This window comes from Silurus aristotelis (genome assembly GCF_946808225.1).
Source record: "Silurus aristotelis genome assembly, chromosome: 5".
Lineage (NCBI taxonomy): Eukaryota > Metazoa > Chordata > Actinopteri > Siluriformes > Siluridae > Silurus > Silurus aristotelis.
Window position 1 is genome coordinate 13,311,273 of NC_139578.1, and position 14,037 is coordinate 13,325,309.

At 39.7% G+C, this 14,037-nt stretch overlaps 1 protein-coding gene across 2 annotated transcripts; it reads left to right on the forward strand.

Annotated features, from left to right (window-relative positions):
- The first annotated feature begins 2,806 nt into the window (after positions 1–2,806).
- On the forward strand, positions 2,807–13,305 carry haus6 (HAUS augmin-like complex, subunit 6). Of its 2 annotated transcripts, none has more exons than XM_083542296.1 (16): positions 2,807–3,277; positions 5,295–5,390; positions 5,482–5,560; positions 5,642–5,774; positions 5,878–6,022; positions 6,160–6,222; positions 7,460–7,520; positions 7,806–7,979; positions 9,028–9,221; positions 9,602–9,731; positions 9,981–10,083; positions 10,195–10,267; positions 10,359–10,509; positions 11,095–11,193; positions 11,454–11,583; positions 12,284–13,305. In XM_083542296.1, the coding sequence occupies exons 1-16, from the start codon at positions 3,150–3,152 to the stop codon at positions 12,934–12,936; spliced, it is 2,412 nt and encodes an 803-aa protein (XP_083398422.1). In that variant the 5' UTR covers positions 2,807–3,149; the 3' UTR covers positions 12,937–13,305. The 2 variants fall into 2 exon arrangements, with proteins under 2 accessions (XP_083398422.1, XP_083398423.1); XM_083542297.1 differs by having other exon boundaries at positions 10,362–10,509.
- Positions 13,306–14,037: the final 732 nt, after the last annotated feature.

The following is a 14,037-nucleotide window of genomic DNA, read 5'->3' on the forward strand; positions in this document are numbered from 1 at the left end:
GTTCAATTGGTAACATGATTGGATATAAAAAGAGCCTCTCAGGGTGGCAGTGTCTCTCAGAAGTCAATCCTCTGGGCCAAGGATAATTTAAAATGGACTGTGGCAAAGTGGAAAACTGTTCTGTGGTCAGACGAATCAAAATTTGAAGTTCTTTTTGGAAAACTGGGACACTATGTCATCCGGACAAAAGGGGATCAGGACAACCCAAGTTGTTATCAGCACTCAGTTCAGAAGCCTGCATCTCTGATGGTATGGGGTTGCATGAGTGCTTGTGGCATGGGCAGCTTACACATTTGGAAAGGCAGGATCCGGGTACTGAAATGGCCGGCCTGCAGTCCAGATCTTTCACCCATAGAAAACATTTGGCTCATCATAAAAAGGAAGATGCGACTAAGAAGATCTAAGACAATTGAGCAACTAGAAGCCTGTATTAGACAAGAATGTGACAACATTCCTATTCCTAAACTTGAGCAACTTGTCTCCTCAGTCCCCAGATGTTTGCAGACTGTTATGAAAAGAAGAGGGGATGCCACACAGTGGTAAACATGGCCTTGTCCCAACTTTTTTGAGATGTGTTGATGTCATGAAAATTAAAATCAACTTATTTTTCCCGTAAAATTATACATTTTCTCAGTTTAAACATATGTTATGTCATCTATGTTGGTAAAATATTGAAATTTAAAACTTCCACATCAATGTATTCTATTATTATTCACAATTTCTACAGTGTCCCAACTTTTTTGGAATCGGGTTTGTAAAAATGTTTACATTTTGTTTTGATAACAGCATTGCACACTCTTGGCATTCTCTCAGTCACCCTCTAGAGGTAGACACCTGGAATGGTTTTTCCAACAATCTTGAAGGACTTCCCAGAGGTGTTGAGTGCTTGTTGGCTGCTTTTCCTTTACTCTCCAGTCAAACTTATCCCAAGATTTACAATCAGTGATTCTCCTTGAACAACTATCTAAACCTTGAGGAGTGTTTGGGGTCATTGTTTGTTGGAAAACAAATGCTGCAGTAGCCATGCTGGTTAAGTGTGCCCTTAATTTGGACTTAATCACTAACATTGTCACCAGCAAAGGGGCTTTGTTGTCACCAGCAAAGGGGCATTGTCACACGCATATTCAGGAACCATATATTCACCCTCTCTACGATGGTCAGTATCAGTGGGTAGAACAAAAAATCTCCAAATCTTTTCTCATTAAACCAAAGGCCAGGTGTCCACTGATCTAATGTAAATCCCTTGTTTTTCTTGGCTCAAGCAAGTCTTTAATGCTCAATGTGTTTACTACATAACTACGTACATGATCTTCCATTGTTTGGATGTCTGCAGTATTAATGTACAATGTTGAAAATAAAATAGAAAATAAAGAATAAAAATAAAGAAAAAACACTGAGTGGAGAGGTGTGTTTAAAGTATGACTGATACATTTATTCTATCATATATATCATTCGCTGAGCTCAGACTGGAATTTGGTATTGAGAGTTCACCATCCCTCAAGGCTGTGCCATGAGCCTCTTGCTCTACTCTCTCTACACTCATGACTGCGCGTCCTCTCACATCTCTACTTTTAACGTCACATTTTCTGGTTCTAGGCCTCGTCTTTAACAATAATGAGACCTTCCTACCTTGAAGTGGTCAAATTATTATCATGGTGTCAGGATAATTGTCTCTCCCTGAATATTGGCAAAACAAAGGAGCTAGCGATGAACTGCAGGAAAAGTGAGAAAAAGAGCTAATCTCCACTCATGATAGGTTGGACACCTGTGGAGACGGTGAGCAGCTTCAAATACCTTGGAGTACACATCTCTGAGAACCTGAAATGGTCTGCTTACACACAATCTCAGGTGAAGAAAGCCAGACAAATTCTGTATCAACTTTGGCAGCTCTGGAAATTCAGGGTTTTATCATTAATCCTAAAAACCTTCCATACTGGGGCCATACAAAGCATTCTGACTCAATGCATCTCAGTTTGGCATGGCAATTATTCCAATCAGGAAAGTTAAGCCTTTCAGTGAGTCTCAGGAACCGCTCTACCCTCTCTACAGGAAATATACATCAGTTGGTGCAGAAACACAGCTGTTAAAATCATCAAGGTCACTAATCACCGCAGTAACTGTCTGTTCAGTATGCTGTGCAGTAAGCGCTTCCGTTGTCTGATCACCACAACTGAGCGTCATAGGAGAAGCTTCTTCCCACAAGCCATCAGTCTTCGCAATGCGAGCGTGCCAAATAAACGAAAACTTAAGCCTTTATTCTGCATCTGCACCTTACATTGCCATAATCATTGCTACGGTTTTTGGTCCGTTATACCTCATTACATTTTGTACTTCCTTTTTGTTTTTTGCACTATTTTTTTTTTTTAAATACCACCTTATCGTTACATGATATCTTCTCGTACTTCTTTTTTTTTCTCTTTCTTTCTTTTTTTTTTTTAAACTTATAGACCTTCTACTTAATGCACAATTTCTGAGTGGCCGACCGGGTTACAATTTTACTGCAAATTGTATTCTGCATATTATTATGTTTGTGACAAATATACAATTATGAATCTTAAATTTCGCCCTATCCAAGATGGCGTCTGTGTTGAAACGACATCACTGTGTTTAGATCCTGGTTTAAACGCAATCCTAATTAAATTATTATTTATTTATTTATTTTTCTTTTTCTTTCTCTCTCTCTCTCTCTCTCACGGAAATATCAGCATCCTGTCTGCGTTTAAATAACACTTTGTGAGAAAAAACGTCATTTAAAAAAAAAAATCGAATCACAGTAATCATTTGAAGCTATATATTTCCGGGTCGCGACGAATAACTTCCTGTGGCATGCAATTGTCTCAAACAATTTGGCGGTTTAGAGGAAGTGGTTAAAGAAGCCAAGACTTCGCATTTGTACAAAATAAATAAATACAGGCGGTTTTACTTCACGGACTCGTGTAACTAATATATGAATTTCGTTTAGGCGATAAATATCTCGCGTTTCTTTCTTTTATGCTTTATTTTGACTCGGTGAGGCGTGTCAGTATGCCGTGCAGGGCGTCGTGCACCGCGGCTAGCTAACAGTTTGTGAGCTCCGCTATCTGCGCTCTGCTTCTTTCATATGACTAGCGGCCAGCTGTTCCACTGCCCAGTGGCTTCCTGCGTTAAGAATGATGTGTAATGTTCAAGATGCCGGTGGGAAATATTTATGGTGGTATCTTCAGGGTATGGAGTTCCACCTGGATGTGGCTGCCAGCATGAAAGGGAAAACAAACACTAAGCATCTCAATCTGGGGATGTAAGTACATGTCGCTTTCCACAGTTCTTCCATTGTGAATTCCTAGGCTTTAACCAAGAAACCCTCTGTTGTATTTGTAAATTAGACTTAGTTGAAATATGATTTCAGCATTTGGCGTGTAAGTTTAAAAAACCCCTTACAAAAATAGTTGTAGTGACATGAGGCTTTCAAAAGTCACTCATAAGAAGAGTTCAAGTCAATGTTATTTGTATAGCATTTTTAACACTAAAACATTGTCCCAAAGCAACTTCAGAGAATCAACTAGATTATTGCTTTTACATTTATAAGTCACTTAATAGTGTTGAGGTTTTCGTTGGGAGTGATGAAGATGGACAGGATTAGAAATGAGTTTATTAGAGAGACCGCGCATGTAGGACGTTTTGGAGACAAGGTGAGAAGGGTGAGATGGAGATGGTTTGGACATGTGCAGAGGAGGGACATGGGGTATATTGGTAGGAGAATGCTGAGGATGGAGCTGTCAGGAAGGAGGAAAAGAGGAAGACCAAGGAGGAGGTTTATGGATGTGGTGAGGGAAGTCATGCAGGAGGTTGGTGTGAAAGAGGGAGATGTAGAGGACAGTGGGGTATGGAAACGGATGATCCACTGTGGAGATTCCTAATGGGAGAAGCTGGAAGAAGTCGTCATTCAATAGAAGTTTAATCCTTAAGTCTATTTCTAATGAGCGAGCCAGTGAAAAAATTTCCTCAGATGGTGTCAGAAAGAAACCTTGACAGGAACCAGACTCCAAATGGAACCTGTCTTCATCCGGGTTGCACATAACGTCCATACATTATAGTTCCATCATCATTGATTAAGATATTTTTGCAGACTGTTTATATTACAGTCCACATTCAACCTCATGGTTCTTTAGGCTGTTTATAGGGCACTATCATTAGCAGTAGTGAGTGGTCTCAATTGAAAATAACTAAATCTAGAGATGGGGCATCAGGATCAATGTGGCAGGTCCGAAAACTTGACTGGGACAGGATCACTGGTCCATCACGACCATGTGTAACTTGATGGGGGGACAACAGGGAGAGGGAATCCTTATTGTTATATAATAGTTAAGGACGGAGCAGTAAGATTAGATCTGGCAGCACTTAGACTAGTGATACCACGAAATTTGTTTGGTAGCTCTGAGGCCAGCATCAATAAGAGAGAAAATTTACAAATAAACAAAAGAGAATGGCAATAAAATATATGTACAATAAAATGTATGTGCAAAACTGCGCATGTTCACAAGTCTGTGAAATATATTCCACAGTCCGTAACACTTTTAGATTTAGTCTGTTGTCAAAGCCATGCCTGTATAATCTGATTGCCAAAAGACATTACAGAGAGGAAGAACGTACATATATAATGTAACTGACATATACATAGAGTATTTGCACACAGTTCTGGCTGCCATTGTAACAGTGATCCTGTAAAAGAACTGTCATAGCGATTTCCTTAATAAGGTCACAGACCGTTAATTCTTCTTTTTTATTCTAGTTATATATATATATATATATATATATATATATAATAAAAAAATGTAATTATAATTGATGGCACCCACAGTATTATCTATGCTTTTGTTTTTGTTTTTTTATGCAACACAATTCTCTAAACTATTTATTCATTTTCGGGAAGCGCAAATTTGCAGATCAGGGTCATAAAAGCTCTGGGGTGTGTTCCAGGAGAGAGCAAGGCACAGAGTAAATGAAACTGCAGCGTGCCATGTTCACACTTTTGTTCACTTATTTACACCTGGGAACACCGTAATTCCAAATTCACCCACTGTTCTGTTTTTGTGAAGTGGGAGGTAACCAGAAAACCCAGAAAGGAGAACTCTACACTGATGGGACAAAAAGGTCCACACAAGACCCTAAAGCTTAACCAACTTTAAATATCATGATGAATAATGTGAATTGTGTAGTTGATTCATGTATATATGTCGTTAGTTTGTAGCATTGCACCTGTGTACCTTTTGGAGCTATTGTTTGCACTCGTACTAATCTGGTTGCATATTGTTCAGGTACATGTTTGATAAACCAAACAAGGAGGCTTCTTATCTCGTCATCCATTTCTTGTTTAAGAAGTTGAACCCTTCACGTGTGCAGGATGTCTTTAGGTAGGTAACAATTAAAGATAAGAGACAATACAAATACTACACTGTCCCATTTCTGTGCTTTCATTTCAAATTTCTTTGCGTTGTCATTTAGACATTGCTGGCCCGTTTTGGACCACAAGGCAGATGCTGAATTTCGTAAAGTGACATTCGGATGGCTTCAGGAAATAGCGGTATGTACAAGTTGCAATGACTCAAGTACACAAGATTTAACTAATAATCAGGTTGCAGTATAACTGTATCTCTGTACTTAGAACGAGAAAGGGAGCAGTTTTCCCAAGGTGATTGCATCACATCTGCACTCTTCCTGTGGACCGAGATTCATCAACATTATGCTTCACCTAGCTAAATACGTCATGCTCAAAATGCTGAAGACTTTTAGTACAGGTAGAATATGTTCTCATTTTTCCATTCCGCATCAATTTCTGCTGATCGTTTTATGCCCAGCACCACTTTTCACCACTTTCTTTTTGATTTGTGGAAATTTTAGATGGAACATGGGTTCCAGAGGCTGCAGCTGTCTCTGCAAGTTCTCAAGAGATGGAGATGCAACGCTTTCAGATGGTGAAGAGACGCTTTCAGAGAGTGTGCCTGGAGCAAGATGCCCTCATTCAGGGCTATCAAAAGAGAGCAAGGTTAGTTGATGTTCTGAGGAGACTATATGTAAAATAAGAATATAAGATAAATGCATGATTTTGCACAGCAAATTTGTCTCCATATGTTTGGTTTTAATTTGAGACTCAAATCCTTATGGTCTAATTTCTTTGTTAAGAAATTTGGAGAAGTCTTTGAAGGACCATAAGGCAGAAGATGCCAAGTATGATGATTTGCTCAAGTAAGTTTTTGTTGATATAAAGCTCACTCTATGTAATTTAGTAAATGAAGCTGCTTTAGTTCCTGATTATTGCAAATCACATACTTATGAAACACTTTATTTAAAGCATCTATACACCATGCACCATATTACACCATCTATACATGTAAGCAGTCGATTGTACAGCAGCAGTGCAGTGTATAAAATCGGCTACAGACTAGCAGAGTTGAATAATGTTCATGTCAGCCATCAGAATATGTGAAATGTGAGCTCAGTGATTTTGCCCGGGGCATGATTGTTGGTGCCAGACAAGCTGGTTCATTTCTACAACTACTAATTTCCTGGAATTTTCACATACGCATGTCTCTAGAGTTTATTTAGAATGGTGCAGTTAAAAAAAAAAAAAAAACATCCAGTGAGCAAGGGTTCTGCAAATGGAAATATCTTGGTAATATGAGAGGTCAGTGGAGAACGACTAGACTGGGCAGCACCATAAATGCACAAGTTAAATGTTTTAACAGATGAACTTTAGGGAACACCCCAGGTTTAATTTCTGGCAGTCAAGAACCCGAAAGCTAGGGGTGCACTTGGCACAGGTTTACCAAAACTATTCGTAAAATATAGCTTGTTCTAATATTTATTTTTCTGATGCACATGAATGGTAGCATTAGGTTTTGGCAGCAACATCATAATCCATGAAACCCGCTTGCCTTGTGTCAACAGATTAGGCTGGTGGAGGTATCATAATGATGTGGGGAATGAAGGGATGATTTCTCCAAGGCCAAATCTTAATAATGCACAATGGGACTAGCAAAAGTCAGCTTAAACTGATTTCATGAACATGACTGAGTTAAATGTTCTTCATTGGCCTTCTGAGTCACCAGAGCTGAAATAAGTAGGACTTTCTTTTAGTTTGACGGGTTAAAGTGGGGGGAAATGGTCGCTCTGTGGTAAGACGTTGGACTTCTACACAAAAGGTCATGAGTTCATATCCCAGCAGAACCAAACTGCTCTGCTCTGAAACAACACTCTCGGTTTTATAAATGCTGTAAAAGTGCATCTGAAACTTCATCCCATGTAAACTTGTGAACTCCATGCTGAAGTGTAGTTTTATTTGTGTTTATTGTGGCTGCAGTAAACTTATTAGTCCAAATGAACTCTTTTCATATTGCAGGTGTTACAACATATTTAGATTTTTACAGTTCAAGTATTTTTTTTATGTTGATTTGATTGATTGATTTAATTTAATTTGTTGTAGAAAATATGACACAAACAACAAGACCAACATGGAGCAAGACCTTCTGGAAAAGATTCAGAAGGTTTGTTGTGGTTTGACACTACATGCACTATAAAATACCAATTCTTTATAGGTAACTGTATCTACTACAGTAGGTACCACAGAGCTCTGCATCTAGTACCTGCACTTGGTCACTCATTTATTCGGCAGATTGTTATTGGTTTGTAAAATAAGATCAAAATTAGAAGGAGGAAATTCATTTGCATACGTTGCAGAGTCAAATGTGTCAATTTCTATGTTAATTCTGTTTGGTCCCTCAACAATTTTATTTATTTTTATTCATTTATTATTACATGTTTGATTTTAGGTTCGAAGCTTGTGGGCCGAGATTGACAAAGCTTTGTCCAGTCTAGAAGGAGACCGGAATGTGTTGGCAAGTGTGATCGAGGGCAAGGTTGATCAGTATGTGCTGGATGGAAAGGACATTATTGTGAAGATTCCTGCAGTTCTGCTGGAGAGAATGGAGAGGTTATCACATCAGGTCAGTCAGGAACCACAGAATGTTGGCCTGCCTTTAACATCATGTACACTCACTGGCCAGATTATTATTCAGTTTCAAACCATTTGATTAGTTTCAAACGGCAGTAATTGTTCAAAGTCCTGCAGCCTCAGGATTCTGTTCTTAGACGACAGAAGTTGAACCCAATGCTACCTTTTGCTCTTGTGGCCCATCCATCTTAAGGGTTGATGGGTTTTTGTATGCAGAGATGCTTTTCTGCTTACCACAAATGCAAAGAGTATGTGTTTATCATCGTATTATTGATTAAAATGTATAGACTAAATTCATACAACGATAGATAGTTGTGCGCAACAATCCCATGAGATCAGTGTTTGCTCAAATAAAATACTCAATTAAGCTTCCCTCCACCAACAACCATGAAATGCCGGATTATTTTTTATATTTGATATTAAGATCAAATATAAAAAAGGCTTTTTGAGGCTTTTTTTTTTTTATATATTTGATATTAAGATCAAGGGGGGAGTGGTGGCTCCAGCGGTTAAGGCGCTGGGTTGTCGATCGGAAGGTCTGGGGTTCGAGCCCCGGTATCGCCAAGCTGCCACTCTTGGGCGCTTGAGCAAGGCCCTTAACCCGCTGTGCTCCGGGGGTCCTTACGAGGGGAATATCAAGGTCCGTGACGTGGGGCCGCCTTCCCGTGGGCTCACCACCTGCAGGAGGGACCGTAAGGGACGGTGCTGTGAGGATTGGGCAGCAGTCGAAGGCGGGGGCCTGCTTAGACTGCTGCCCCCGCGACCCGAATTACGGATAAGCGGGAGAAAATGAATGAATGAATATTAAGATCAAATGCATTTGCATGGATTTATGCATTGTGCTGCTGCCACATGATTGCCCGATTTGTATTATTTTGCATGAAAGTGCAGTAAAGGTGTTCCTTTGTAGCATGGCCTGATGAGTGTAGCTCAATGTTTTACAAAATAAAAAAATTTATATAAAAAAATTGCAATGCTTTACCCTGAACATTCTGAACAAAATAACATTTCTAAATATTCTCTTCTTTTGTTGTACTTAGACCAGTACTGGCAGTTTGTATGAAGGTGGTCAGCCGGTCATTCTGCAGTTGCTTGAGCTTCTGAATGTGGGATTAAAACTCCTGAGTGACGAGCGAGCGAAGCTCTCCGGTCTGTCATCACAACTCAGCCACCAAACTCTCCAGGAACAAGCTTTGCTCATGAATCGTTCAAAGGAGATCCTGAAAAACATGAGGTATTAGAGTAAACATGCAATGATTTGTTTTACTGTAATAATCGAGGCTACAAGGAGGAGTGTTTTCTGGAAGTCGCGTTGAGCTGTAAATGACCGTTCTTGGTTACATGAGTTTCTGTGCGACTGCACAAGTGTTTGTCAGATTAGATTCAGGTGCAAGCAATTGGTCTGGCCACACCTACATGGAGGAAGGTAGTTGGTCTACTAATATAAAGCCATGAGGAAAATTGGTAGACGGTAGAAGTCTGTGAAATCAAGTTTAAACTTCAGCCTGTTGGGTTTCCTTTATGACAATGTTTTCAATGGTTAGTATTGACTCATGTAGGTCATTATTTTATTAGTTACTTGTTATTGGGCTTAAATTTAGCATTGTTTTCCAGACGCAAGTTGACCAAGGAGGATATACCACAGATAAAGAGCAACATCAAGAAGCTGGAGTTGGACTGGGAAAAGAAGTGGGCTGAATGTTTGAGTCACACTCCCTTGATCTCTTTCCTCAATGATGATCCTGTAAGTGTTCAAGAATATCTGTTAACATTGTTCTTAATAATACTGCTGCTTCTTATATTTTTATTGTAAAGTGACTTCTAGTTGTAACTAACAACACTTTAGTGTAACAAGGTTGGTAGTCACGGGCTTATGGAAGAAAGCATAATTATTTTTTACTTTTGGTGATGTTACTGATCATCTCAAATTGATATAAAAAAAAAAATGAATGAATTATTCTAATGTTTTGAAATGCACTACTTGTCGTTATAGGTTTTGGACTTTATTTCTCCAATGCCTCCATTATCTTTTGAAGCAGCCTCAGTGGTTAGCTTCAAGTCTAGCATCTTCTCACAATATCCAGCTAAACTTTCAGGTAAGATTGTATGTTTTGTCTGGTTGAGGTTTTGATTTTTTTTTTTTTGTGCTGTTGATCCTTAATGCAGTATCGATTGGTTATTTATTTGCTTACGTCTTATTTTTTTAGAACAAGCTGAACAGAGCCACAAAGATGAACCTTGTCTCACTCAACAGGAAGTTAAAGATAGTTACTTCTTAAGGTGCCATTTTCAAGTCCAACTTCTAAGCTGTTTTTTTTTTATTTATTTTTTTATGACTTTAATGGACATTAACACCTGTTTTCTTCCCCAGCAGCTCTCTTCCTAAAGAGGACAAAACAGAAGACCTGTTATTTTCCAGTTGCTTTGATTCACCCAGGCCTGTGTCTCCGTGTGTTGTGCATGCTTTAACTCCTGTTTGTGCTAAAGTGCCAGCGGTTGCTCCTACACCCAGTCCTGTTCAGGTAGGTGACATAGGTAAAAAAATATCGGGATGTATCCTTGTGTGTTCATGCTGAACTGTATTTTGCCATCCTTGGTCTTCCTCCTACTATAGATTTCTGAAAAATGCCTTTGAGACGAGTCCTCGTATGTGTTTCACATCAGTCTCTTGTTTGTTGTTTAAGAAATGCTAACCAGTCATCAAACGTTGTTGGGGGGGGGGACGGACTGGTTTTGGCATTGCCCCCATCTTCCCCTCATATTTGTGTTTTTTATTTTATTTATTATTGTTAATTTGTGATCAACTGAAGCTATGTAGTGGTTGTCTTGGAGTGCTACGTAAGTGCGCCCAGGTGGAGGGAAACTGATACATGAACAGTTCTCAATTATGAGCTGCTCATCACTAGCTTTCCCAAGATAATACCTGCTTTCTGATGACCGGGGCAATTTGAGGGAAATTGCAACGGACAGATACGGAGCAGACAATACTTTTATTTGAGTGTCTATTTTTGGATTTGTTCAGAAATTCGCAAATAAGGTGTTAAATTATCTAAAGAATCAGGTTTGGTTAAATTCTAGGATTTTAATGAATGTTCTCTTATTTACAGGCGAGCAGGAGGAGACCCATACTTTCACAAACTAAAACGTCTGCCGTGAAGCCAACGGCTCAGATTCTGGAGTTGGAATATGATAATCTAGCAAGTCAGGCATGTACAGACCATCAGCTATGGAGCATCCTATGGTTTTGTTGGGGGAAAAAAATGCATGTAATGGGAAACTGATACATGGGCAGTTCTGAACTATGCGCTGCCTATCACTAGCTTTCCCAAGATAATACCTGCTCTCTGATGACCGGGGCGAATTAAGAGAAATCGTAACGGACAGATACGGAGCAGACAATCCTTTTGTTCAAGTGTTTGCTTTGTAATTGGACAATGTTTAAGTGCCCTGTGTATTTGGCTTTTAGTTTGCTGAAGCTGTGACAGTGAGCCCAGTGGATGGAAGAAGAAAAAGCATGGATTTGGAGCAGTTGCTTAACACATTAGCAGACCCATTCACAACAAAGAAGCAGCTCCCTCGCACACCAGAAAGCTTGAGTAAGTTACAATTCCATTTTCTTAAGGAATTTAATGGGATTCTTCTTTCGGCTGCTCTGCTTAGATGTCGCCACAGCGGATCATCCGTCTCCATACCCCCCTGTCCTCTACATCTGCTTCTTTTAAACCAACTACCTGCATGTCTTCCCTCACCACATCCATGAACCTCCTCCTTTGCCTTCATCTTTTCCTCCTTCCTGGTGGCTCCATCTTTAGCATTTTCCTACTTATATACCCCATGTCTCTCTTCTGCACATGTCCAAACCCCCTCAATCTCGCCTCCCTCACCTCGTCACTAAAATGTCCTACATGGGCTGTCCCTCTAATAAACTCATTTCTAATCTTGTCCATCTTCATCACTCCCAACGAAAACCTCATCATCTTCAGCTCTGCTACCTCCTGCTCCACCTCCTGTCTTTTACTCAATGCCACTGTCTCTAAACCATACAACATTGCAGGTCTCACCACAGTCCTATAAACTTTCCCCTTCACTCTTGCAAATACCCTTCTATCACAAATCACTCCTGCCACTCTTCTTCACCCACTGCACTCTTTTCTTCTCTTCTGACACACTCTAGTACTTTTGCACTTTTGACCATGTAACTCAAATGTCTAACAATTACTGAGCTAGATGAGGAGGCTTCCATATTTTGGTATTAGTTCCTCACCTTTTTAATATAAAGGGTTTTTTTTATTTCAGTTATGGATGTCAGAAAATCATGGCGAAAGGCAGTGGAAGAAGGGAAAGCTGAGAAAAACGAGAAATGTGAAGATAGCCTCTCCTGTGTCAGAACACCAATTTCTGAGAACAAAGAAAGAAGCCCCAGCTCAGCAACCTTTTTTTTGGGTGAATCTGCAATATTAAATACTGACCTTCTTTGTAGTCCCCTTCCATCTCAGCAGGGGTCCTCTATGCACACCACTGTTGCCTGGGACACCTCCCACCTGGACACTCTAAGTGAAAGCTCCAGCAACATTATACACTTCAGCATTGCTCATGAGACCTTTCCAGGTGAAGAGAATGATGTTTCCTTTACCGGCAGTGATGAAGTGCAGGCGATCCACGAGGTGGAAGAACTTCTCCCTACAGTTATGGCAGGTTCTCCTGAAGCAGAGACTAAACGCCAAATGGTTAAAAACCAACTGGACGGATCCCCTTTTACAGGGAGCTTCATGGAGACAAGGTCTGACTTCATGCCGTCGGCAATACAGACAAGTCCTGGGTTGGGTATTTGCAGTGGGGAGAAGGTATTTTCTCTGGACTTGGACCAGTTGGAGAATTTCTCCTCACCTGTACGTGAGGAGCTTGTCCTGCCCAATCTTGTCACGTTCTCACCTATGGATGAGCTTTAATACTGGTGTCTTAAACCATATATACAGACAGTTCAGGAGGGGGGAAATGCAGTTTTGACCTGTGCTATGCTATGGTACCACTATAAATAGACTGGTTAAGGGAAAATGTAAGAAAATCTACCCTCTAACTTTGAAACATTCTCATTCATTGTTCTTGTCAGCCTTAACAACAATGTAAAATAGGTGCGTTGTCTTGTCTTAAATTGGAATGTTTGTACTAATATTTTTTTTAAATGTTCATTGTATGAATGAAGTGAGCATTTCCAATTACAATATTGGAATTCAGTCAACATGAATAAGGCTAATAAATGTAACAAGCATGATTTAAACAGTTTCTCAATTTTAATAAAGTAACTTTGTACACTGTAATTGTCTTATTAAATTATAGTGCTCTGTAAACTTTGGACAATGTCACTGAATACATTTGTCCTTTTGCTGTTCATGCTTGGGGTTGCAGAGGCAACATACTAATGAGGTCAGTCAAAATTATACAATCCCCAGCTATTGTCCGAGAAGGAATCCGCTTCTGGGACAAATGGCTAACAAGAAAGCCTACAAGTGGTTTGTTGAAGATGACCTGTCCAAGAGCATGAATTACTTCAACCATGTCCAATGGTCAGATGAAACTAAGATAAACTTGCTTTGTTTAGATGGTGTCCAGCATGTGTATTGGTGATGCCCTAGTGAGGAACACGAAGAAAATTGTGTCTTGCCCACAATCCAGCATGGTGGTGGTAGCATCATGGTCTGGGGCTGCATGAGTGCTGCTAGTACTGGGGAGCTGTGGTTCATTGAGTGAAACATGGATTCCAACATGTACTGTGACATTCAGAAGCAAAACATGTTGCCCTCGGTTCAGACCACAAACACACTGCCAAGATGACCACTGCCTTTCTGAAGGTAAAAGTAATTGAGAAACTATGTATCTATTTAAAAAAAAGAAAAAGGGAAAAATCTAAAATAAAGGATCCTTTTTCTTGTTGGTTTTCAATCACAAGTGGTACATCTTTTTCAATCCTATAGCACCTTTAACAATGTACATTGTCATGAAGCAGCTTCACAGAAATAAATAGCCAAAGAAAATAGCATACATTTAGAATT

Excerpts from the sequence above, each read along its gene's own strand:
- haus6 (XM_083542296.1), top strand. The coding sequence starts at position 3,150 with ATGATGTGTAATGTTCAAGATGCCGGTGGGAAATATTTATGGTGGTAT. Across the intron at positions 10,268-10,358 it reads AAAGATAGTTACTTCTTAAG|CAGCTCTCTTCCTAAAGAGG; the intron begins GTGCCATTTTCA and ends TTTCTTCCCCAG. Across the intron at positions 11,584-12,283 it reads TCGCACACCAGAAAGCTTGA|TTATGGATGTCAGAAAATCA; the intron begins GTAAGTTACAAT and ends TTTTTATTTCAG.